The sequence below is a fragment of the Solanum pennellii genome, chromosome 3 (assembly GCF_001406875.1).
Source record: "Solanum pennellii chromosome 3, SPENNV200".
Lineage (NCBI taxonomy): Eukaryota > Viridiplantae > Streptophyta > Magnoliopsida > Solanales > Solanaceae > Solanum > Solanum pennellii.
Window position 1 is genome coordinate 17,573,306 of NC_028639.1, and position 26,589 is coordinate 17,599,894.

The 26,589-nt window shown below is 38.5% G+C and overlaps 1 protein-coding gene across 2 annotated transcripts in view; it reads left to right on the top strand.

Moving 5' to 3' along the window:
• The window catches only part of LOC107014516 (kinesin-like protein KIN-7K, chloroplastic), a 48,306-nt gene that overhangs the window by 16,281 nt on the left and 5,436 nt on the right, over window positions 1-26,589 (top strand). For both annotated transcript variants that reach the window (XM_015214446.2, XM_027915126.1), the window contains exons 10-23: window positions 468-535; window positions 659-721; window positions 1,355-1,459; window positions 2,849-2,953; window positions 3,065-3,172; window positions 3,251-3,394; window positions 4,403-4,585; window positions 4,793-4,951; window positions 20,029-20,250; window positions 20,604-20,744; window positions 20,834-20,959; window positions 21,132-21,182; window positions 21,303-21,350; window positions 21,435-21,638. In XM_015214446.2, coding sequence (XP_015069932.1) covers window positions 468-535; window positions 659-721; window positions 1,355-1,459; window positions 2,849-2,953; window positions 3,065-3,172; window positions 3,251-3,394; window positions 4,403-4,585; window positions 4,793-4,951; window positions 20,029-20,250; window positions 20,604-20,744; window positions 20,834-20,959; window positions 21,132-21,182; window positions 21,303-21,350; window positions 21,435-21,638 — 1,727 coding nt within the window. The remainder of the gene's footprint in view (window positions 1-467; window positions 536-658; window positions 722-1,354; window positions 1,460-2,848; window positions 2,954-3,064; window positions 3,173-3,250; window positions 3,395-4,402; window positions 4,586-4,792; window positions 4,952-20,028; window positions 20,251-20,603; window positions 20,745-20,833; window positions 20,960-21,131; window positions 21,183-21,302; window positions 21,351-21,434; window positions 21,639-26,589) is intronic.

Sequence of the window (26,589 nt, forward strand, 5' to 3'; positions counted from 1 at the left end):
AGGGAAAAGGAAGACTTTTGAAACTTGCGGTCTAAAATAAATCTTAAATATTTGTGGCTACTAAAGAGTAAAGCAATATTGAAGAATAAATTGATCCTTTTATTAACTTGTGTTGTGCAGTATATAAAGGGCTATATCCAGCTGATACAGAGTCCTGATATATACAAAGTTTGTACATGATAACTATAGGAGATAAAATAGGATAATGAAGTGACTGAGATAAACTCTTATTCTAGAAACTAAAAGACAACTAAACAAGAATAGGCTAAAAGCTTAGGATGAATATTCAGTCGTTATTAGCTATATATCATTTAATTAAGGGTAAGTGAGGAATTTCTAAGTTGTATTGTTTCCAATTATGGAAACACTATTATTTTTGGGACTGACTAAAAAGGAAAGGGTGCCACATATTTTGGGACAGAGGGAGTATGTTTTCAGTTTTTTGAAAATTGGTTTTCTACTTGCAGAGCATCGGCATGTTGGTTCCACAAACTTCAATATACTCAGTAGCAGAAGTCATACAATATTTACACTGGTATTTTATATTTTCACTAATGAACTATAAATCTGTGTTTCATTATGCTATTTAATATTACTTGGATATAGAGTTTCATTGGAATAATGTATATAGTAATTTTAGCTATCTTTCTTTTGACAGACAATAGAAAGTAGCCCCTGCGGTGAATATAGTGAAGGAGGGGCTGTTACCTTGTCACAGCTGGTAAAAACTCTGCTCTAGACTTTTTAGACTTCAACATAATTACTTTGAACAAATCATACATTTCTTACATCTTGTTTGGATGGTTTTTACCTATTGTATTATGTTGTATTATTTCTTCAAATACAATATATGTTTTGATTGTTACTTAAATCTTTTTGTATCGTATTGTTAAGTTGGTTGTTTTGTAACAATCTAAGTGCCATTCTATGTAACGCTGATTAGGTGTATGTTTTTTTTTTCTTGTTCTCATTTTGTCCGTACTTATTATTTAATAATTCTATTTTACCCTTCACCCATCTTTTTTATAATAATCCAACTCATGCCCAACTTTTTCTTTGTAATATTGTGAGTTTATTATTCATATTTCTAGCGTGTGTTATTATAAATAGAGAGATGATACGACTTATCATCGTTATATGTATCAAAACAATATAATACAATACATTATGAAATGATGCTTAACGACCATCCAAACAAGTTGTTACTGGCTTAAACTAGTCCTCACTTCCTAACAACTAATATCAGGTCAAGTTTTGCTATTTGTCTGAAGAGTTCCATCTTTGTTTTGATTGAGAACTTTTCACTCTTCATTTCCCACTTTTCTGTTTCTTGATTAAAAAGATATGCTTGCAGCACCTTATTGATTTGGCAGGTTCTGAGAGCTCAAAGGCTGAAACCACCGGTGTACGCCGAAAGGAGGGATCTTACATCAACAAAAGCCTACTGACTCTTGGAACTGTAAGGACCCAAACGACTTTTTATCATCAGTGAAATAGTTTTTCTGGACTAATATCATCTTTTTTGACATTTCAGTAATTAAGTAGCTTAGTTATTTAAGAAAAATTATTTATATACAAGAAGTACCCGTTTTTATGATCAGTCATCAGGTATATTGACTTGACATTCTGTTAGAATAGAAATAGGAAGATGAATAGTATATATAATCCTACTTGGATAAGGATTGAAGTACAGTGTCTATAAATAGAGTTAGTGTAATAATGTAGATACACAGTTCAGTTTCCTCTTATATTTTGTCACATGGCATCAAATCCAAGTTGAGAAGCATCCAGGACAAGAAAGCAATTACTGTGCGTCTTTCTTTTGACTTTTTAAATTTGATTTGTGCATTTCCACTTTTCATTAGTGATCTGTGAAAACCAACACCACGAAGAGGTCCAATATCTCCCTGCGATCAAACCCCAACCAACGCACCACAAACTGACCTACCACTCTCCGCCTAGATGGTCATCACCTCCGGTGAGATTTAGAGCAGAAGTAGAATATCAAGAATATCGAGCAATGAATATAGCAACCTGTGAGCTAATTTGGATTAAACAGTTGCTTAGATAACTAAAATTTGGAGAAATCGGTCAGATGGAACATGTATGTGATAACCAAGTAGCCTTTCATATCACATCACTTCCGATATTTCATGAGAGGACTGAGCACATTGAGAAATGACTGTGAATGATAGTGAAAAGATACTCTCAAGAGATATTGTTACAAAATTTGTGAAATCAAGTGATCAACTTGCAGATATCTTCAGCAAGTCCCTCACCAGTCCTCATATTAGTTACATCTGTTACAAGCTCGATACAGATGACTTGTATGCACCGCTTAAGGGGAGTGTTAGAATAGGAATAGGAACATAAATAGTATGAAGAATCCTACCTGGATACGAATTGTAATGTAGTGTCAATATATAGAGCTCAGTGTAACAATGTAGATAGGCAATTCAATAATATTTTTCTCTTATATTTCTCACAATTGTAATGTGCACAACGGACAAAAGATTTTAAAACCTGGAATTTTTGATGATTATTTTTTGAAGAACCAAACTATAGCTTTATCATCTTGGGTATTTGATGACAAGGTCAGGTTAAAAGAGGTATTTAGTGTGTATGGGTAAGTAATGACTTTATGTAAGGGGTTTAGAAAATGTTGAGTGAGCATTATATGATACATGAGTCTAATGGAAAGTTATTTAAAAGGTTTCATTTCGTCACAAAATAACTAGACAGGAAGAGGCTTGTGATTAATAGAACAAAAAGAAGGAAGAAAGGAAAGAAGGTTCCTATCTTTGGTTTTCATTTATTTTGGGCTAGCATTTACTTGTTTTTCTTGCAGGTTATTTCTAAGTTAACTGATGGGAAAGCTACTCATATACCATATAGAGATTCAAAATTGACCAGGCTTCTTCAATCATCATTAAGTGGTCAAGGACGTGTATCTGTAAGTTCTTTTTTCTTTATGTGTTGATTATCATACTAATGATCCTTATTAACCAGATCTTTAAATTATAGGGAATACCTTACAAATATGTTTTTTCTTCATCTCTAATAGCTAATATGCACTGTGACTCCTTCGTCAAGCAATTCTGAAGAGACGCATAACACGTTAAAGTTCGCTCACCGTGCTAAACACATTGAGATTCAAGCAGCACAAAACAAGGTCAGACAAGTCCAGATACATGTCATCTTTTATTGTGGATTGTCAGTAGTGTTTGAAATGGAAACTGTCAATTTGCAGATAATTGATGAAAAATCACTTATCAAGAAATATCAAAATGAAATTCGTCGTCTAAAAGAAGAGTTAGAACAACTAAAGAGAGGAATCGTTACAGTTCCACAAATGAAAGATAGTGGAGAAGATCTTGTGCTCCTGAAACAAAAGGTAACCTTGGATGACGTTGCTTTCTCCTCTGGCCTCTATATTCTTTCCATAAATCAGTCAGCAACATTGACTGGGAAAGGTCGTACGTTTGTTTCATTCAACTTTATAAAAGATTACAGCTATTCAGATAGTTTTTAGTGGGATTGAGTTGATGCCATTTCCTCACTATCAATTTGCATATCAATTTCAGCCTGGTTTTCTTGAAGAGGGTCTTTGTTGAAGTGATAACAGAAAAGGGATGGGAAGTGGTACCTTCTGCTAAGCTAATGTGAATGAATAGGTTAAACATCCTTACTGAAAAATAAAAATAAAAATGAGTAAGGCGAACATAATTAGTTAACAAATAAAAATAAATCGTGCAAACATAATTATTTAGGGTATCCATTTATGGTGGTCATAGTAGTGGCTTTGTCAGTGTTTGTCATCTTTCTCTTTGTTCGAGATTAATTTGTTCCAGATATAGTTGTTTATTTTGCTATATGGTGTGTACCTTTCTGGTTTTCCTTAACTGATAATGGGCTTGTAATGTCTTATTACTGGTTATAGGGTGCTGTGTTCTGAAGCCCTTTTTGAACTATTCAGTAATACTTTCAATAGAAATTTAGTTGCCAGACAGTAACTAGACTTACATCTTATGCACTGGCATATTGGAAGTCTTTTATGTTTGTTCCTGCCCTGTATTTTTTTTTTGTGTATATTCTATATGCGTTTTTGTTATTTGATTGAAGCCTTCATATGATAAGGAATACAATGGTTTAGCAGCTTTCCTGTTATCGACTGAATCTCAAAGTCATTGCTGTCTATCTCAGACATCTGGATCTCACTGAATAATCACTGTGAATATGTTAGGTTTTTCTACAGTTAGTACATCATTGTCATTAACATTTTTGGTTTATAGCAAATTGGAAGTTTTTGTTTGATATTGTGTTTGGAGTGTACAATGGTTTGTGACTATTGTATAATGCATTATCTAACTAAAGTCCATCTATTTTGACATAATTTGTAAAGCTAGAAGATGGTCAAGTCAGACTACAGTCGAGGTTGGAACAAGAAGAGGAAGCTAAAGCGGCTTTGCTTAGTAGAATACAGCGTCTAACAAAGCTAATTCTAGTATCCACTAAAACTTCACAGTCCTCAAGAGTTCCTCATCGGGCTGGTCCTAGAAGAAGACATTCCTTTGGGGAAGAAGAGGTGCTGTTACTCATAATGATTCCTTTGTTTTGATACTTGCCTTTTGCAGTATGTTCATAAAGTTCTAGTGCTTAGTAGACTTTCCAATGGTAACTGGTTATAATATGATGTAGCACTTGAAACAAGGAAAGAACCTGCCTTTACATACTAGTACTGTTTTTACCAGGTCTTAACTGCCCTTTTTCCTTCCCTTTGTTGAATGTATAGCTTGCATATCTTCCGCATCGAAGACGAGATCTCATCTTGGAAGATGAAAATGTTGATTTGCATGTTTCGGTTGATGGCAATGTGGACACTTCTGATGATACATTCAAAGAGGAGAAGAAGACTCGGAAAAATGGATTGCTAAACTGGTTTAAACCACGGGTATTTGGAATCTACTCTATTGTTATTACAACTGCTTCACTTCTTACATGTCTGTTCGTGTTTCTGAAATGATGTTAGTGGCATTTACATAGGCACTGTGTTTATTTATCAAAGTAACAAGCACATTACACTTAACAATGACGATCTGGGTGTGGAATTGTAACAAAGTACAAGATCCCTTCAATTTAGGGATTTTGAATTTAGAGAACACGTGTGAGGGATCAGACTGACAACTATTGAAAAGGTTGGCGGAGCAGCACGTGAGAGGCACATGGGTATTTTAAATGTAGTCCCATGTTTGGGTCAACTTCAGAAGCCCAACACAAAGAACCCAGTCTCAAGGAGGGATGGGGCTGATATTGCAAGCCAAGCATATTTGATGACTCAGCAACAGAGTCAAATCCCTGGAAGCACTAGAGGATTGTCTTCTCCAAGACGTAGTTCAAGAAGACATGCAAGCCACAGAACAACCACCATCTTTTTTTTGATGACCGTGGTGTCCGGTCTAGCTTTCACGCACCTCGACTAATTCTACGGGATACCTGCCACCTCCCATTAACAATATGTACTAGCTTACTCTGTCCACCAAGGCTAGGACAGATGACAAGAATAACCTAATGTTTATGTCTCTGCTGAGGTTTGAACCTGAGACCTCAGGGTTCTCAACCACACCCTTGGATGCCACATAACAACCACTATTAGAGGAGAACGAGGTGGCGAATACGATAGGAGATTTGATAGAATAACCAAATACTACTAGAGACAGATGGCAAGGAATTGGGAGATGATGATATTACAAAAGACGAAGAAAGTTTACCTAAGGCAGGGGAACAAAATCCAACCATAATAGTTGGGGATGGGAGGTTGAGCGGCTGAACTACTTCAAATTCAGCAAGTAATAATTAAAAAACAAGGGAAGGGAGGCATCTTTATGGATGCAAGAAAACATGATCAAACTGGGTAAAGTATTAGGGCATATCTGCAGGGCTGTAAAGAGGAAATTTGGAACTACTTTTACAAGTAGATAGTTCTAGACAAGCAAGAAGAATGGAGGCTGAGGCTGTTTGTAAGAGAACAGATTCAAAGGCTTGCAAGTGCTGTAAAGTCTTGTGAAATTTGATCTAAAATTTAAAAGAAGTGGGAAAAGGAGCAAGGGGAGGAAATAAGCTAAACTGTTATTGATGAAGTTCAAATTTGTATCTTGGGTTGTAAGGGGCTTGAACAACAGAGATAAAAATAGATTTGTAAAGAGTTTAGTGATAGAATGGAAAGCAGATATCATATGTCTTTTAAAAAATTAAACTGGAGGGGGCTTATCTGAGGAGGTGAAACAGATATGGGGAGGCAGATGAGTCAGGTTTGCATGCCTGAAGGCTAGTGAAACTAGAGGGGGGATACTGCTGCTGTGGGATTGTAGGGAATGGAAGTGTGAAATTCTGGAAACAGGTGTTTGGACTTGAACCTGCAAGTTTGAGGCACAATTACATAATTATTCTTGTCACATCACAGGGGTGTATTCTCCTATTATATTGAAGGAAGGCTAGTGTGGGAGGAGATTGGAGATGTAAGTGATTAATGGAAGGACATTCGGCTGTCTGTTGGACTTAAATGTTAGATTCATATCAGAGAAAAGAAATTGCTTGAGAAGAACAAGGGGAATGAGAGAATTTTCTGATTTCATTGAAGATTTGAAGCTAATTGATACACAGCTAGAAGACAACACTTATATTTGGTTCAAAGGGGATTACCTAGAGATAGCTTCTAGGATTGATAGGATACTAATCTTAGGAGAGTAGGATGACAACCTTAAACAAATCCCTCTTCAGAGGCTAAGATCAGATCATGCACCACTTGCTTTACAAGGGGAGTGTTAGAATAGAAATAAGTATTTCTTACTTAGAATAGGAATTAGAATAGGAATTCTAGTTGGAAAAGGTTTCCAATTTAGTGTCTATAAATAGGGTCTTCATGTAACAATTTAGATACACAATTCAATAATATTTTCTCCAATATTTCTCACATGGTATCAGAGCAATTGTGAGAAAAAAAATTAAGATTTTCCGGTAACCTAGTTGCTGTCCGGATAATTATTATTTTCCGTCACTGTTTTCATAAAATTGACACCACCACTAGCTGCGAAATTTCCCGGCGAGCAAAGCTCAGTCATCCCCACCGGAAATCAGTGCTACACGCGCCGCCGGTCGCCAGCGAACTGTCAGCCCCATGTGCTGGCGCATGTGACTTTTTTCGGCCAGTTTTTTTGACAATTTTTTTTTTATCTAAGTCTCCTTTTCATTCCGAGGCTGACTATGTAATTTTTTTTCTGATTTCGACCAGATTCTATCGTCGAAATTAGGGTTCCGACTATTTTCAGGCTGTTTTCGGCTAAATTTTTTTCGAGATTTGAATTCTCCGATGATCAGATCTCAATAATCAAGATTTTTTTGTTGTTCCCGAGATAAATTTAGCATAATGTCTTTTGGATGTAATGTTTTTGGTTCTAAAAATATAGGGATTGGAAATTCTAGCCCTACAATCACTTCAGAACTTCTATTGGGAAGTTCAAACTATTTATCTTGGGCTTCGTCAGTTGAATTGTGGTGCAAGGGTCAAGGTGTGCACGATCACTAAACGAACTAGACTTATGTGGTAGATGTAAAGGCAAAGACTAGTGAGGAAGATGCAAAAGTCAAAGCACATTGGGAGAAAGTAGATGCTCAATTATGTAGTCTCCCATGGCGTTCGATTGATTCCAAATTGATGCCCTTGTTTCGCCCATTCCAAACGTGTTATACAGTTCGAGAAAAGGCGCGTGCTTTATACACTAATGACATCTCTCGATTCTATGATGTGATATCTCGATTGACCAACTTAAAGAAACAAGATCCGATATGTCTACCTACTTGGGACAGGTACAGGCAGTCATGGAGGAATTCGACACGTTGATGCCAGTAACTACGGATGTGGAAAAACAACAAGAACATAGACAAACATTGTTACTAGTTCTTACTCTTGCTGGACTTCCTCCTGATAATGATTCTGTGCGTGATCAGATTTTAGCTAGCCCTACAATTCCTACAATCGATGAATTACTCTCTCGCCTCCTTCGTCTTGCGGCACCTCCTAGTCACAAAGTCGTTTCATCACCCACTGTTGACTCTATTCTCGCATCTCAAACCTTTGAAAAGCGTACATATTAGTCTACGGAGAATCGGCGAGGGGGAGGAAGTTTTGGGAAACCTTGATCCAAGTGTAGTCATTGTCATAAGTCTTGACATACTCGTAACATATGTTATATTTTGCATGGTCCACCACCCAGTTATGATCCTCTTGTTCTAAAGGAATATAATGAGTTCCTTCGAAATCGCGCAAGTAAACAGTCATCTCCACCAGTAGCATATGGTGCTCAACCTAATCAACCATCCATAATGCTCATATTGCTCAGATAGAATATGATGAGTTCCTTCAGTATTGTGCAAATAAGCAAACGTCTCCACAAGTAGTTTCGGTTGCACAACCTGATGTATCTGTCACGGGTAATTCTTTTGCTTGTGTGTCGCAATCTAGTACTGTTGGAATATGGGTCGTGGACTCTGGGGCTTCTGATCATATTTCTGGTAATAAATCACTTTTATCCAATATTGTTTATTCGCAATCTCTTCCAGCTATTACTTTAGCCAATGGGATCCAGACAAAATAAAAAGGGGTTGGAAAAGCCAAACCCCTATCTTCTGTCACCCTAGACTCTGTTCTTTGTGTTCCTGGTTCTCCTTTTAATCTAGCATCCGTTAGTCGTTTGACGAAATCCCTACATTGTAGCATAACTTTTTTCGATGATTTTTTTCTCATACAGGACCGCAGCACGGGACAGATGATTGGAACAGGACATGAATCACAAGGCCTTTACTATCTTACCTCTTCAAATTCCTTGACAGCATGCTCCGTTACAGATTCCCCAGATCTAATTCACAAAGGTCTGGGACATCCGAGTCTATCCAAACTGCAAAAGATGGTGCCTAGTTTGTCTACTTTATCTACGTTAGATTGTGAGTCGTGTCAATTTGGGAAACACACTCGTGCTACGTTTTCTCGTAGTACTGAGGGTCGTTCAGAGTCTATTTTCATTAGTTCATTATGATATATGGGGTCCTAGTAGAGTCAGTTCCACCTTAGGATTTCGTTATTTTATTAGTTTCATTGATGATTATTCAAGATGTACTTGGGTTTTTTTAATGAAAGATCGTTCTAAGTTATTTTCTATTTTCAAAAGTTTCTTTGCTGAAATAGAAAATCAATTTGGTGTTTCTATTCGTACTTTCCGTAGTGATAATGCCTTAGAATACTTATCATCCCAATTCTAGCAATTTATGTCTCACCACGGAATCATTCACCAAACATCTTGTCCATACACTCCTCAACAAAATGGTGTCGCAGAAAGAAAGAATAGGCATCTCATAGAGACTGCTCACACTCTCCTCATTGAATCCCATGTTCCGTTGCGTTTTTGGGGCGATGCAGTCCTTTCAGCTTTTTATTTAATTAACAGAATGCCCTCTTCGTCTATTCAAAATCAAGTTCCACATTCCATACTGTTTCCTCAGTCACATCTCTATCCTATTCCCACTCGTGTCTTTGGGAGCACATGCTTTGTTCATAATTTAGCCCCAGGGAAAGATTAGCTCCTCGTGCCCTCAAATGTGTCTTTCTTGGTTACTCTAGAGTTCAAAAAGGGTATCGTTGTTATTCACATGATCTTCATCGATACGTTATGTCCGCTGATGTTACATTTTTTGAGTCTCAGCCTTACTATATATCTTCTGATCATACTGATGTCTCTATGGTCTTACCCATACCTCAAGTTTTACCTGTGCCAACCTTTGAGGGATCTACAATTACGTCTACATCTCCAGTTGCAGTGCCACCACTACTAACTTATCATCGCCGTCCACGTCCAACCCTAGTCCCAGATGATTCATGTCATGCGCCAGACCCTGCTCCTACTACGGATTTGCCTCTACCTAGCCCATCACTTGCACTTCAAAAAGGTATACGATCTACTCGAAATACTAACCCACATTATACCTTCTTAAGTTATCATCGTCTATCATCACCCCATTATGCCTTTGTGTCGTCTTTGTCCTCTGTTTCCATTCCTAAGACTACAGGTGAAGCACTTTCTCATTCTGGATGGAGGCAGGCTATGGTTGATGAGATGTCTGCTTTACATAAGAGTGGTACTTGGGAGCTTGTCTCCCTTCCTGTAGGTAAATCTACTGTTGGTTGTCATTGGATTTATGCAAACAAAATTGGTCCAGATGATCAGATTGATCGACTTAAGGCTCGCCTTGTTGCCAAAGGGTATACTTAGATATTTGGGCTAGATTATAGTGACACTTTCGCTCCTGTGACTAAAATAGCATCTGTCGTCTTTTTCTATCTATGGCCGCCGTTCGTCATCGGCCTCTTTATCAGTTGGACGTAAAGAATGCTTTTCTGCATGATCCTGAGGAAGAAGTCTATATGGAGCAACCACCTGGTTTTGTTGCTCAATGGGAGTCTAGTAGCCTTGTATGTCGATTGCGTAGGTCACTCTATGGTCTGAAACAGTCTCCTCGAGCTTGGTTTGGGAAGTTTAGCACAGTAATTTAGGAGTTTGGCATGACTCGTAGTGGAGCTGATCACTCTGTGTCTTATCGACATTCTGCACCAGGTCGATGTATCTATTTGGTTGTTTATGTTGATGATATTGTTATCACCGATAATGATCAAGATGGTATCACCGATTTAAAGCAACATCTTTTTAAGCACTTTCAGTCTAAAGACCTTGGCAGATTGAAATATTTTCTAGGTATTGAGGTTGCTCAGTCTAGATCAGGCATTGTTATCTCTCAACGCTAGTATGCCTTAGACATACTTGAGGAGACAGGAATAATGGGATGTAGACCTATTGACACTCCGATGGATCCGAATGTTAAACTTCTTCGGGGACAGGGGGACTCACTTAGTAATCCTGAAAGGTATAGACGACTTGTTGAAAAGTCGAATTATCTCACAGTGACTAGACCAGCCATCTCTTTTCCCATGAGTGTTGTAAGTCAGTTTATGACTTCCCCTTGTGATAGTCATTGGGAAGCAGTTGTTTGTATTCTTCGATATATAAAGTCAGCCCCCGACAAAGGACTACTCTTTGAGGATCAAGGTCATGAGCATATCATTGGATATACAGACGCTAATTGGGCAAGATCACCCTCTGACAGACGTTCGACATCCGGATATTGTGTTTTAGTTGGAGGTAATTTGGTGTCTTGGAAGAGTAAGAAAGAAAATGTGGTTGCTCGATCTAGTGCAGAATCAGAATATCGAGCAATGGCGACAGCAACTTCTGAGTTAGTTTGGCTCAAACAGTTACTAGGAGAACTAAAATTTTGCAAAATTGATCAGATGAAACTTGTGTGTGATAATCAAGCGACTCTTCATATCGCATCAAATCCAGTGTTTCATGAAAGGACTAAGCACACTGAGATTGACTGTCACTTTATCAGAGACAAGATACTCTCAGGAGATATTGTTACAAAATTTGTGAAGTCAATGATCAGCTTGCAGATATGTTCACCAAGTCTCTCACATGTCCTCGTAGTAATTACATTTGCAACAAGCTAGGTGCATATGATTTGTATGCACCAGCTTGAGGGGGAGTGTTAGAATAGGAATAAGTATTTCTTACTTAGAATAGGAATTAGAATAGGAGTAAGAATAGGAAGGAATTCTAGTTGGAAAAGGTTTCCAATGTAGTGTCTATAAATAGGGACTTCATGTAACAATTTAGATACACAATTCAATAATACTTTCTCCAATATTTTTCACAGGGAGCATGGAATAAGAACCAAAATTACTTCAAGTTTGAAAACTATTGGCTAGGTACAAAAAGATTCAATGTTAGAATCAAGGAGTGGTGAACCTATTTCAATTTCTCTGGAAGACTTGATTTCATTCTTGCATCCAAGATTGATGCCTTAAAACGAGCTTGAGGAATGAAGCAAAAGTGAGCAAGGAAACTTGGGTCAAAAAGGAAGAGTTTACTCTAAAAGTTGGCAGATTTTGATGATGCTCCGGAAGTGTGAAAACGGACAGAAGAATTGACAGCAAGAAGGGAAACAACTCTCCTGGAATATGAGGAGCTGATTAACAATGAAGAGATCTCTTGGAGACAAAAATCAAAATCACCGTGGCTAAAGGAGGGTGTTAGAAACACCAAGTTCTTTCACAAAAGGGCAAATCCAGACACGAGATACATTAGCATTGACCAACTTCTAATTCAGGGGATACTATCTCAGGATCCAGCTAGAAGTGAATGGGTAATAGTGGATTATTATAAGAAGATATATTCAGAAGCCACAAGATAGAGACCTGCCTACTTATTCACAAATTGTCCCAGATTGATAGAGGAGGAAAAGGAGACCATAAGGAAGCTTTGAGAAAGTGAAATCTTGAGGTGTCTAAAACTACGTGCAATTTACCAGGCATCTGGTCCAGATGGTTTCACCATGGGTTTTTTTCTTAAAAATGTTGTGAGGTGTTGAAGTAGGTCACTATGATGACCTTCTAAAATTTCTATGAACAAAAAATGTTTGTAAGAAGCCTTAATGCTACATTTATAACTCATCCCAAAGAGGAAAGGATCCAAAGAGCTGAGGGATTTCAACTCAGATTTTTGCCTTGGAAGCTTATGTGGAAAGTCCAAATTCCATATTAGGTGGCAGTCTTTACTTGGTTGGTAGTTAAAGAGGCGGTACTAACACAGGTTAATCCTCCTAATTAAGAGGGGAATACATGTGTCCTACATTTTTTTGTGCGCTATAGGCAGAGACAATCAACCATCCGTTTCTTCATTGCAATGTGGTTAGACAATTGTGGCCTTTATTTACTAGCTTCAGGGGAAAAGAATCCAGCAGAGTGTTTGAAATTCAGAACCCTACGGTAATTGAAACCTCCAGGTGGACCAAAACAGTGATGGTCAAGGCATGCAAGGCTTTTGGGGTTAATATAACAGGATTTGACCATGAAATCCTGGACATGATTTTGCACATGTAACATAAGAGGCAGCTGCAATTGAATAAATAAAAATCTGAAGGTGGTTCAGCAAATAGTCTCGAAGAAAAGGTGAACTCGAGCTAGAAAGGATGAAATGTGATTTAAATTATGATGGCATGGCAAAGGAGGATAGGGGCAGGTTTCACAAAGCTCTTTCTGAATGAAAATAAAAATTATCAGTTGGAACGTGGGGGGGGGGGGCTGAATGAAGCAGCTAAGTGAAGTTCAGTGAAATCTTTAATGGGTAAATGGAAAGCAGACATAATTTGCCAAGAGGAGACAAAAATAGTAGATTGGTCGTCACAGATGATTACACAAATATGGGGCAATAGATGGGCTGGTTGAACTGAGCTGAAAGCAAGTGGTAGTAGGGGTGGGATAATAATTCTCTGGGATAAAAGGTTGTGGAGTTGCATTGATGTGCAACAAGGTTCATACACTCTCTTGTGTATGTTAGAGAGTTCTCAGGAAGAATTCCGATTGTGTTTCACATGTGTTTATGCCCTCACCTAATCCAGAAAGGGAGGATCTATGGCTCAAACTTGCAGCTATTAGAGGTATCTGGAACGAACAGTGGGTCATCCGTGGTGATTTCAATGTATGCAAATTTGGAAGTGAAAGGTATAACTGCATCAGAAGATCGAAAGCCATGAAAAGCTTCTCAGATACCATCCAAGATCTGAACTTAATTGACCTCCCTTTACAGGGTGCTTTCTATACTTGGTCCCGAGGAGAAGATTCTATTCAAGCTTCTAGAATATACATGTTTTTGATACCACCTGAATGGAGTGACACCTTTAAATCTGTAAAACCAATTGCTCTTCCAAAAGTTATGTCAGACCACAGGCCTGTACTTTTGGTAAATGGTGACTGGGAAGACAATCCTTCCTATTTTAAATTTGAAAACATGTGGTTGCAAGAGGAAGGGTTCTTAGATAAAATTACAGAATGGTGGCAGAACTACTCTATCAGGGGTAGTCCAGATTTTATTTTCTCAGAAATTGAGGTGTCTTAAAGAAGATATCACCGACTGGAACAGAGAAATCTTTGGCAAGATGGAAACCTGAAAGAGCAAAGCACTGGATGAACTTATGGCTATTGAGTAGTCAATTGAAAACAGGCTCCCACCCCAAGCAGAAAAAGAAAAAATGATGGTCCTAAAAATGGAACTACAACAGATCGCTAAGGCGGAAGAAGTGTCATGGAGGCAAAAATCCAGGTGTTTTTGGCTTAAGGAGGGTGATAGAAACACCATATATTTCCAAAGGGTTGCAAACTCCCGCAGGAGGAACAATTAGATTGATACACTGAAGGTGGGAGATGCAATTATCGATGATAAAGATCAAATCAATAATGAAATTCTCAACTTCTATCAAAATCTGTACACTGGAAAAGAGCAATGGAGGCCTACTGCAACCTTTGAAGATCTAGCCAGCCTTACGATGGAGCAAAAGGAATGGTTAATAAGAGCTTTTGAGGAAGACGAAATACTTGCAACAATTAACTCTTGCGCTCCCAATAAAGCTCCAGGTCTCGATGGCTATACTATGGCATTTTACCAGAAGACATGGGATTTTATTAAAACTGATGTTTTGGGGGCAATGCATCACTTCCATCAGCGTTGTTACATGGTCAGGTCCAACAATACCTCTTTCATAGCACTGGTTCCAAAAAAAAAAGGTGCCATTGAACTCCGAGGCTACATGCCGATAAGCCTTATAGGCAGTGTTTACAAAATCCTTGCCAAAGTCCTGACGGAAAGACAATTGTGATTGGGCAGCTGATTTTGGTGCAACAAAATGCTTTCATCGAGTCCAGGCAAATCGCAGATGCTGTTTTAATAGCTAATGAAGTTCTAGACTAGAGGCTCAAAAGTGGACAGCTAGGCATTTTGTGTAAACTGGATATGGAAAAGGCCTTTGATCAAGTCAGTTGGACTTGCCTATTGCATATGTTGAGGATGATGGGTTTTGTAGATAGGTGGATTAAATGGATCAAATACAGCATCACTACATTCAAATACTCTGCTTTAGTTAACAGAAGCCCAGTCGGATTTTTTTCTCCTCAGAAAGGCATCAGACAGGGTGATCCTCTCTCACCCTTCCTTTTTATTCTTGCCATAGAAGGCGTCAGCAAGATGTTGGACAGGGCCAAGCAGTTGCAGTGGATTGAGGGGTTCACAGTGGGAAACAACATAGAAACCTTAGTATCAGTTTCTCACATTTGCTTTATGTTGATGATACCTTGATGTTTTGTGGTGCTGAAAGATCCCAAGTAGAGCATCTTAATCTGAGCCTTCTTATATTTGAAGCTATTTCAGGTCTCCATATCAATATGCTGAAGAGTGTGATATACCCAGTGAATACAGTTCCTGATCTTCATGATTTAGCTGAACAATTATGCTGCAGTGTTGGGTCTTTCCCGACAACCTACTTGGGTCTCCCTTTGGGGGCAAAATATAAGTCCATTGATGTTTGGAGCAGTGTTATCGAGAAGGTGGAGAAAAGGCTGGCTACTTGGCAGAGGCAATATCTTTCTATGGGTGGTAGACTAAAGGCAGAGGCAATATCTTTCTATGGGTGGTAGACTAACTCTCATCAATAGTGTCATGGATAGTATCCCTACGTATCTCATGTCACTATTCCCATTGCCCGGCAAGGTCTTGAAATAGCTAGATAAAGTCGGGAGGAACTTCCTTTGGGAGGGTAACAGTGAAGGGCACAAGTTTCACTTAGTTAAATGGTGTAATGTGGTCAGACCAAAGATGCAAGGGGGTTTGGGAATCAGGGACCTAGCCAAGCATAACAAAAGCATGTTGTTAAAATGGCTATGGAGATGTGGAATAAAGGGAAATAGCTTATGGGAGAAAGTGGTTGCAGCCAAGCATGGTAAACCACTGGTGTACTAAGCAAAGCAATTCTCCACACGGGGTAGGGGCATGGAAACATATACGCAAATATTGCGAAGATTTTGTTCAACAAATTTCTTTCAAAGTTGGGAATGGCCTGAAAGTGAAATTCTGGAAAGATAGGTGGCTTGGGAATTTCATCTTGAAAGAGCTTTACCCAACTCTCTTCCTAATAGCACGTGATTCTGACTCTACAGTTGCACAGAACAGAGAGGACAATCAATGGAATCTACTTTTTATGAGAAACTTCAACGATTGGGAGCTTGACAGTCTGGTTGAATTAATGGGTAGACCGGAAGGTTACAACATGAATCCGCAAGCTACGGATATCATGTGTTGGGAACCCAAGGCAAAGGAATACACCGTAAAGAAGGGGTATAAATTGTTGCACGCCCAGAATAATATTACAGATTTATGTCCATGGAAACTAATCTGGAAAACAAAGCTACCACCAAAGGTAATGTGCTTCAGCTGGTTGGCATTAAAGAATGCTTGTTTGATAGTGGACAATCTTTGTAGAAGAAACTTCCAGCTGGTCAGCAGGTGTTACTTGTGTCAGGAAAGTGCAGAATCAGTAAATCATCTTTTCTTGCATTGTGCGGTGGCTGCAGGCATATGGCATATGTTCCTTTCCCTATTCAGTTTGAACTGGGTGATGCCTCGAACTATCAGAGAAGTTGTTGTGAGTTGGGGCCATTTGACAGTTGATGGGGCCATCAGGAACACCTGGAGAATGATTCCAGCATGTATATTTTGGTGCCTATGGACCGAAAGGAATCAACAGTGTTTATCACTCACTCAAAGCGTTTGTTCAGTCTTTTTGTTGGTCCAACCCGTCTTATGTGAATAGTTACACTGCTTTCTTAGATTTTATTAGCTCTTTATCTCTAGGCCAGACATAGTCATGTTTTAAGCCTTCTCTAGATTTTTTGAATTGGTGACTGGCTCCCGTGTCTTAACTGCTATCATGTAACGGAGCTAGCATATCTACTTTTGTACTCTTTGCATCTTCTTGATGCCAGTAATGAAACAACTTACTTCATCAAAAGAAAAAGGGGCACAAACTGGACCATGCCACAAAGGGCAAGTCAGGCTATAGAAAGCTGGAACAATGAAGGCAGTGGCAGTACAGACCAAAGCAGATGGAAAATTGTCCCAGCAATGATTTGGTGGACCATATGGAAGGAGAGAAATATGAGATGATATGAGAACATCAGTAGTCCTTTACACAAGATTAAAATGAATTGCACAATCACTTTTTGCTATTGGTGCAGTTTTGAGTATGTAGATGATCCTATAGCTATTATAGATATCCTAGGTTCTTTGTAAGATGAAGTAGGATCTAGTTTTGTTTAGTTTTGAGTACACGCAACTGTATGTAGCTCCATGATGTAAATTTGGGATCCCAGCCTTTAGTGCTGAAGATTAATACACACAACTGTTACCTGTGTCCAAAAAAAAAAAAAAAAGAGCTGAGGGATTTCAAGCCAATTAGCTTAGTTGGCAGCACGTGTAAACTGTTTCTCTAAGTTTTGACCGAAAGGTTAAAAAATGTGATTACCCAACTTGTTGATTTAATACAAGTGACCATTAAAAGTAGACAATCATGGACGTAGTCATAATAGCCAATGAAGCAGTAGATTACAGAATGAGGCAAAAGAAGCCTGAAATTTTGTGTAAGCTAGAACATGTCAACTGGGTATCTTTTGGATGCAATGGAGAGAATGGATTTTGGGAAGAAATCGATCCGATGGATTAAATACTGCATTTCAACTGTGAGATTTTCTGTGCTCATCAATGGCTCACCAACATGCTTTTTCAGTGCACAGAGGGGCCTCAGACAAGGAGACCCTTTGTTAGCTTTCCTATTTTTAATAGCAATGGATTAGCTTAACAATATGATCACGATAACAAAATTGAATGATGGCTTATAGGATTTGATGTTGCCAGAACTGGAGAGGCAGTGTAGAGATCACTCATCTACAATATGTGGATGATACACCTATACTCTATGATGCTGATGGAGATAAATTCAAACCTTTGAGGGTGATATTTTGGTGCTCTTTGAAGGGATTTATGGTTTACACATTAACCAGAGGAAAAACTTCTTATACCCTATTAATGTTGTGCAAAATATAGAGAACACCAAATGCATCTTAGGTAGTGAATAGTACGGGATCTTCCAACCATCTTCTTGGGGATGCTATGGGGAGCCAAATTTCTGCCTTCAGAAATTTGGAGTAGTGTAATTAAGAAGTGCGGGAAGAAATTGGAAAGATGGAAGACTCATTATTTATCTAGGGGTGGAAGATCGACTCTCATCAACTCAGTCCTTGATTCCCTCCAACCTATATGATGTTTGTATTTCCAATTCCAATGGGGATTATCAACAGGCTGAATAAAATCAGGAGGAAATTTCTCTGGAAAGGAAACAATGAAATGAAGGGATACAACTTTAGTGATCACTGGAAAGAGATGAGGGGGATTGGGAATCAAGAATCTGAAAATTCCGAGTTAAGTCTGTTAGAATGAAATGGTTATGAAAATATAGCAATGAGAATCAGCCTCTTTGGAAGGATGTAACCAGTGCAAAGTATGGTAGGAAGACAATTGGTTGACCATGGACATAACCATACCCTCTTGAGTTAGCTTATGGAGGTCTATCAATTCTCTGTGGAGTGAATTCATGGTTAACACTAAGATCAAAGTGGGTGATGGGGAAAAATTGATTTCGGGAGGGATGAATGGCATGAGGCAGGCAAGCCAAGAAACCTTTTCCATACATGAATTTATTAGTGTCTCACCAGCAGAAGACTAGTGCGCAGAGCACTGGACACCTCAAGGATGGAGCTTCATTTTTGGAAGGCAGTTAAGTGACCGGGAGATTCAAAGAGTGACACACCTTTTCATTAAAACATAGACCAGTTTAATTTTCTGGAAGAAGAACCAGATACCTTATGGTGTAAAGGAAGCCAACAGGGCATTTTCAAAGTTAGTAATGCTTACAATTGGATGAACCACTCCACCCAAAGTCAAAATACCATACAACAGTGGCCTGCTTTGTATAGTAGTTAGCCAAGGAAGCAGTACTGATTCAAGATAATTTGATGCGGAGAGGGATATCATTATGCCCTAGGTGTTTCTTCTGTGGTGAGACTGCTGAGATAGTCAACTATCAATCTTTTCACTGCAAAGTCACTGGACAACTGTGGAGGATATTCTTAATTTTGAGGGAATACTTTGGACTATGCCCGTGAAGATTACGAACAATCTGGAGTTGGGAGGAAGCTATTTTGCAGGCAAAAAGCAGTAATAAATGGAGAATTGTCCCTGCTAGCATTTGGTGGACAATCTAGAAGGAGAGAAACTCTAGATGTTTTGATAGTATAGAGATAGTAAGCAAAAGATCAAGCTAAACTATCTTTTGATACTATATTTTTGGTGTAATCAGTTATACTCGAATCATATTATCTCTACAATTGATGTTCTAGATCGATTCAGGATAAAGATAGCAGGATTTTGAAGTTAAGGTTGTAATTGTGGTTTCAGTACATAGGATGTACTGTTCTGCTCACAATGAGATACCTACAAAGTTGACAGTTTAAAAAATGAAGAAGTTTGTGTTGATCAATGATTAGAGCTAAATTGTCTTTTGATGGTAAGATTTTGGTGTAATCAGTTATGCTCTAATGATTTTATCTCTATAATTAATGATCTAGATTCAATTCAGGATAAAGATAATAGGAATTTGAAGTAAATGTTGTAAATATGGTTCCAGTACAACCTAAGTACTGTTTTGCTAAGAATGAGATGTATATAAAATTACCAGTTTCAAAAAACAAAAAGAAGTTTGTGTTAATCAAGGTTAGCATGGTCGGTTTAATTCTATGTGTGCCTTGATTGCATATTTACTGCAGTTTATATTGCAATAATTTCTATTCTTGTATGTTTTGAATCCCAAGGGTCAATCAAGCCTTTGAAACTAGTGATAATAGTCGCCATAATCTGAGTTACTGCTTTCAACGGGACTTCCTTACCTTATTACTTGTGCTGCTTCAAATTCTTATTTTATTCGCAGAGACGAGACAGTGGGTCAGGTACCTTGGCTAGCACTAGTGATAGATCCAGTGGACTCAAGTCAACTAGTACACCATCCACTCCTCAAGCCGAAAATCACATGGAATCAAGAAACTCACACTCTTTACCGACAGAAAGCACGCCATCAGCAGAGCATTTATCTGATGTTAGATTAGATAAAGAAGTTCCAGAAGACAGCCTTTTGGACCCAGAGACTCCTCTGGTATGAAAGTTAATAATTTTTGCACTGTTTGATAAAGAAGTGAACATTAGTATATCTATTGAATGTCTTATAGCAAACCCCAATATTGTATTAGCAGATTAAGTTAAATATAGTGTTGATCTGGAACAGTTGCTCTTAAATTCTTCCATTTTTAGGGTGTGTGAAGTTTCTCTGAGAAGTGCCAGATGGGAAAACTAGTGATTGGATCCAAAGTTTTATATCATGAAATAAATACTAGAAAGCTCCCACATGGAATCACTGTCAGCTTTGTGTTTAAGCATAAATTGACAATGTCATGCTTACAGTGCTTTCTCATGGTCTTGTTACTCATAGTTTTACTTCTTGTGTAATAGGCTAGCATGAAGACAATTGATCAAATTGACCTTCTGAGAGAGCAGCAAAGGATTTTGTCCGGTGAAGTGGCACTGCATACAAGTGTTTTAAAACGGTTGTCAGAGGAATCTACACAGAGTCCAAATAAAGAACAAGTGCAAGTATAAGTCATGAAACAATATCTTTTTCATCTTATTGTTTTCTTTTAAATGCAAATACTTTCCGACTATTAACTCTGTGAGTGCTTAAGATGGAGATTAGGACATTGAAGGATGAAATAAGAATGAAGAATGAACAAATAGCTTCACTGGAGATGCAAATTGCTGAGTCCATTATTAGCCCTTCTGATAAGCTGGATAACCAGGAAGAAACTGTTGTAAGTTTGGCTTCTTCTACATCAATAATTTATTACCTTATCAAATAAAAGAGGCTGGTTTACTTCATCAAAAATAAAACAGTCTGGTTTCTTCTACTATTCCGGTGGCAGCAGATCTGTGATAGTATATTTCTCCATTTACACTGTTTTTTCTTTTGTCTGGACTCTACAGTCTGTTGCTGAGCTCTTGGCACAGTTGAATGAGAAGTCTTTTGAACTTGAGGTAGTGCGACTTGCATGCCTTCACTAAGAATATTTCTTCTTCCATTTCTCCTTGTAGTTCGATTTTATGCATATCCTTTCAATTGTAGGAAACATCATCCAGTTATATTGCTCTTGCCAGGTTAGAGCTGCTGATAATCGAATAATTCAGGACCAGCTAAATCAAAAGGTGGATTGCCTCTTTCAGCTGTTTCCTCATGGAATTTTGATTGATCCATGGAATCTGGTCTAATGAGATTTCTTATTTTGATAGACCCATGAATGTGAGAATCTACAAGAAGCAATTGTGTCCTTAAAGCAACAGCTTTCTGATGCCCTAGACCAGAGAAACCGCAATCCATCAGTTGCCCATTCACAACGTCTATCTGAAACCAAAAGTTTACTTGTGGAACTAAGAGCTGAAAAGGAGAGTGTTGCCTTAAAGGATGCAAAAGAATCATTATTCCTACAGGCCCAGGTTCTCATCTGTTTTTCTCTGTTGAGTAGAAACTCTTGCATATCACCTACTGTCTTGTTGGCCACTCAACACATATACCTCGGGATCTATATGTTTGTTGCAACACAAAAGAAAATGATTTGCTAGAATGAGAAAGATGGAACAAAAAGAATCTTACTAGAGGGATAATAACAGCTTCAAGCTTAAGGTCATATTCTCTCAGCATTTTACATTTTGTTCCCATTTTGATTTGCAAAGTGTTTCTCCACATCAAGAAAACCTTCTGCAAATGTCTTTAGGATTCTTATCGCCTTTGCCACCTACCGTTAAATACGCAACCTCACAATCATATTCTTTTTGATGAAACATCCTGGATAATCATATTACTGTTGTTTATACATAAGTGTACATCTATGCAACTTTTCGCTTGTTATGTTTTTCTCCTTGCAATACCTAATCTTTGCCATGCCTAATCTATTTTTATTTTCCGACTGAAAGAGGCTGCCTGTACCCTGTTTCCCGCTTCTGCCACAAGTATATACCCTATGGAATGACTTATTCTTGTGATATTCATATTCAATAAGTCTCTCATCTTTAATAGTAATGCGAACTGCACCCAAGGGTGTGGCCTAGTGGTCAATGAAGTGGTTGAGAATACTGAGGTTTCAGGTTCAAAACTCAAATGGGGAAAAATCACTAGGTGATCTAGTGATTCTTCCCATCTGTCCTAGCCTTGGTGGACAAAGTTATCTGGTACTTGTTGCTGGTGGGAGGTGGCAGGTATCTAGTGAATTAGTCAAGGTGCACAAAAGCTGGCCCGGACACCACATTCATAAAAAATAAATTGTAATGCGAACTAAGTGTGATAGTTCATGATGATTGTGTTGCGTCATTTTCTACTTAAGATGGTGCTCCATTATTGTGTAGGTTAAAGTGATATTTTCGATGTTTTGAATAAGTATTCCAATATTTGGTTCAGAATAATATTTCAGACAAGACTAAAAGGAGAGATTATCTGGTTGGTTTAGAACATTTCATTTTCGGGCAAGATATGAAATAGAGAGTTCTGAAATTAGAGGGATGGATTGTATTAGGATCAGGTTTAGAGCATTGTTTCTTTCAATAGCCTACTCTTTTAATAAGTGTAATCTCAAAGAGAGTAACCTGATCTATCTGCATAAAGTAACATGATATATCTGCATATTCAAAATAAGTACTATTTTAAAATTAGAAAGGCTCTCAGGCACAGCTTTCGAGGGGGAGGGAAATCTTTTTTCTCTGGTGACCTCTGGTTTATTTCCAGAGTTCTTCTACGATTTGTTTATTAATCATCTCTTAATGATTACTCTATAGCCTGGTGTATTTTCATGGGGTAAAACAGAATCTGTAGTAGGTTTAAGTCTTACGTCATTACCAGACTAGCAGCCAGAGCCGAAGTTTGGTATGAATGGGTTGGAAGAAGTAGTAATTTGATGAGCAGTTCAACCTATAGCAGGAAGCCATTGAATGGATGGTTTTAGTGTTACAAGAGTCATCAAAAGACTCCGAGACTCATACGAGAAGGTGGTAATAACACAAGCAACAGGCAAACTTCTTTTGTTTGAGAAAACACAAGTTCGGAAGATATAAGCATCGTTACAGTGCAAGGAGGGAACAGATCTATCATTATTATTCCAGAAATTACATTCAATGCAGGGTGGGGGAGACATAGCATTTTAGATTGATAACTTCATCAATGAATATAAAGGACCATTTGTTACAAATATTCCTAGGAAAACAGACCCTAAGATTCCTTATGGAGACTCAGTTAGGGCCAGCAAATGGCAGATGAAGGAGGCTTAATGTATCTCATATCAACATATCATTTCCGGCGGTGCTGCAAATCTTTATAATGGACTGTTAGGCTGGTGCATTGTGGGAGGTTTCAATGTAAATTTGAAGAACCAACATAAGTGGGCTGTGAGCACTTGGAAGAATACTTTTGGAATTAACAGATATGAAATGGGTGGCTACTCCTTACTTTAAGTTCCCGAACAAACACATGGAAGAGCATATCTTACTGGGAGAATGGTGTTGGAAGCATGAAGATACATTTGAAATGGTGATGCCCTATTGCCGGATGCTGCGACCATGGGAAAACTTTAACATGGATAAGAGCAATGGGTCTTCCTCTCCATCTTTGGACAGAAAATATTCGAAGCCATTGGGAACCTCTGTGGAGGTTGGCTGGAAATAGAGGAGGGAACATCATGAATGAATCACTTGAAATAGGTTAGGATGAGAATCAAAGTAGAAGGGGCTGAAGTTCCGAAAGAGGTTAAGTTAGATGATAATGGTCTTACCTTTATTAATCCCATTTGGTGCGAATTGTAGACCATGGTGGCCGCCGGAGAGGATGGTTTCAATGGGCAAAGAAACCCTTCATAGAGAGGGATATCGTATATAGCTGTTTGATTATGAATGTAATCATATCAGATGGAAGAGGATGTCTTATTCCAATAGGTAAGCAATGTATAAAAACAATAGATTGTGTGCTAACTTAGGAAAGAAATAAAAGATGATTCATGTGAATCTGCTAATTGCTACAAATCTACTATCTAAGAAAGGCTATGTATTCTACTAGGAATGAAGTCTATATACATTCTATAACCCCCCCCCCCCTCCCCAAGTTGGAGCATAAATATTGGTCATGCCCAACTTGTTACAAAGCCAGTCAACTCGAGCTCCATGCAATGCCTTTGTGAGCAAATCAGCCAGTTGGTCTCCTGTCTAAACATAGCCGTGGAAATCAAGTTCTCCTAAATTTTCTCACGAATAAAATGATGATTAACCTCAATATGTTTAGTTCTCTCATGATACACCGGATTTGAGGCAATATAAAGAGCGCTTGATTATCACACCAAAGTTTTGCTGGTGTATGATGCTTTAGGCCAATTTCCATTAAAAGATGATGTATCCACATAATCTCACACGTAGACTGGGACATAGTTCTGTACTCAGATTTTGCACTTGATCGAGATACAACACTTTGCTTCTTACTCCTCCATGAAACTAGGTTCCATCCAACAAAGACACAATAGCCATTAGTCGATCTCCTATCAATTTTGGATCCAGCATAGTCAACATTTGCAGAACACTCAACACGGGTATGATCGTGATTGTTATACAATATTCCTAGTCTAGGAGCACCTTTCAAGTAACATAGAATTTGTGCCAAAAGCTTCCCAATGTTTGATCGTAGGTGATGACATGAACTGGCTAACAACACTTATCGCAAAAGCAATATTCGAAAAAGTCACAGTAAGGTAGTTTAGTTTCCCAACTAACCACCCTTCGGGGTGGCCCAGTTGTTTGAACTTGGGACTTCCATGTTGGAGGTCTCAAGTTCGAAACCCCTTGCCAGCAAAAGCAAGGGGTTTGCCTTCTAGGTCGAGCTCGTCGCATCAGGCTTGCCTAGTGCGGGTTACCTCTCCTATGTGGTTTGCGGGCTATTGCATAGGAGCGGGTTTTTTACCCTGTGCGCACCCAAAGGGTAGTGGCTGCGGGTTTCCCTTGTCATCAAAAATAAATAAATAAAAAATTCCCAACTAACCTTCTATATTTGTGTGGATCATCAAAAGGATCACTATCATCTTTCATTAGATGCATCATGTGAACCATTGGAGTATTGCAAGGTTTGGCTGCCCGGTTTCCGCAAGCAAGTAAAGAATATACTCTCTCTAAGATAGAAAAATTCCCTTCTTGCTTTTATTTACTTCTACTTCCAAGAAGTATCTCAACTGACCTAAGTCTTTTGTAGGAAACCTATTATGCAAAAAAGACTTTGGAGAAGAGATGCATGTGATGATAATGTCATCAACATATACAACAAGAAGGATAGTGTCAGCTGTTGATTGACAATAGAGAACGAGTGATCACATTTGTTCATTTTCAACCCAAACTCTTGAACTACCTCACTGGGCTTGCCAATCCAAGCTCAAGGACTTTGCTTCAAGCCATACAATGACTTCTTCAAATGACAGACTTTCCCATACTCCCCTTGAGAGAAATAATCGGGTGGTTGCTCCATATATACTTCCTTTTGAAGATCACCATCAAGGAAAGCATTTTTGATATCCAACTTATGTAAAGGCCAATTCTTTGAAGCAGCTAGAGAAATGAACAAGCGAATAGAAGTGAGTTTAGAAACCGGAGAAAATGTGTCTGCATAATCCACTCCATATGTCTCAGCATACCCTTTAGCCACAAGTCTGGTCTTAAGTCTTGCCACAGAACCATCGGGATTAGTTTTAACCGTGAACGCCCACTTACATCCCACTGGTTTCTTTCCGTTGGGTAAATCCACCAAATTCCACGTGCGAGTTTTCTTCTAAGGCATGAATTTCCTCAAGCATTGCTTCAGTCCATTTAGGATGATTCAAAGCCTCGCTCACTGTTTTAGGTACAGAAACAGTATCTAGAGAAACAATCATGGATCTAGATGTTGAGGATAAACGATCATAGCAAACAAACTTAGCAATGGAATATGTAGATTCACAAGTCTGTGTACCTTTGCGAAGAGCAATAGGGAGATCAAGATTTGGTGATGAAGTAATTGGTGATGGACATGTATCTTCGGTTTTCTCGCCTCCTCGAGTAAACAAGAACAATCGGTGGTTACTCGGGCTTTTGAAGGCACAATCGATTCCTGCTCAATAGAAAAACTAGGGGATGGGAGAGCCACATCGTCTGATTGTTTTGTCCAAAACGAGTAACCTGATAGACTAAATTAGTAAAAATGGGAGGTGCATAGAAAGACGGTGTAGTCTCTGAAAATATCACATCAATTGACACAAGATATCTGCTGAGTTTTATAAAATAGCACTGATATCCTTTCCGAAGGCGAGAATAGCCTAGAAAAACACACTTTAATGCCTTGGGATCTAACTTGGAAAAAGATGGTCTAACATTTCGAACATAAGATGTGCTCTCA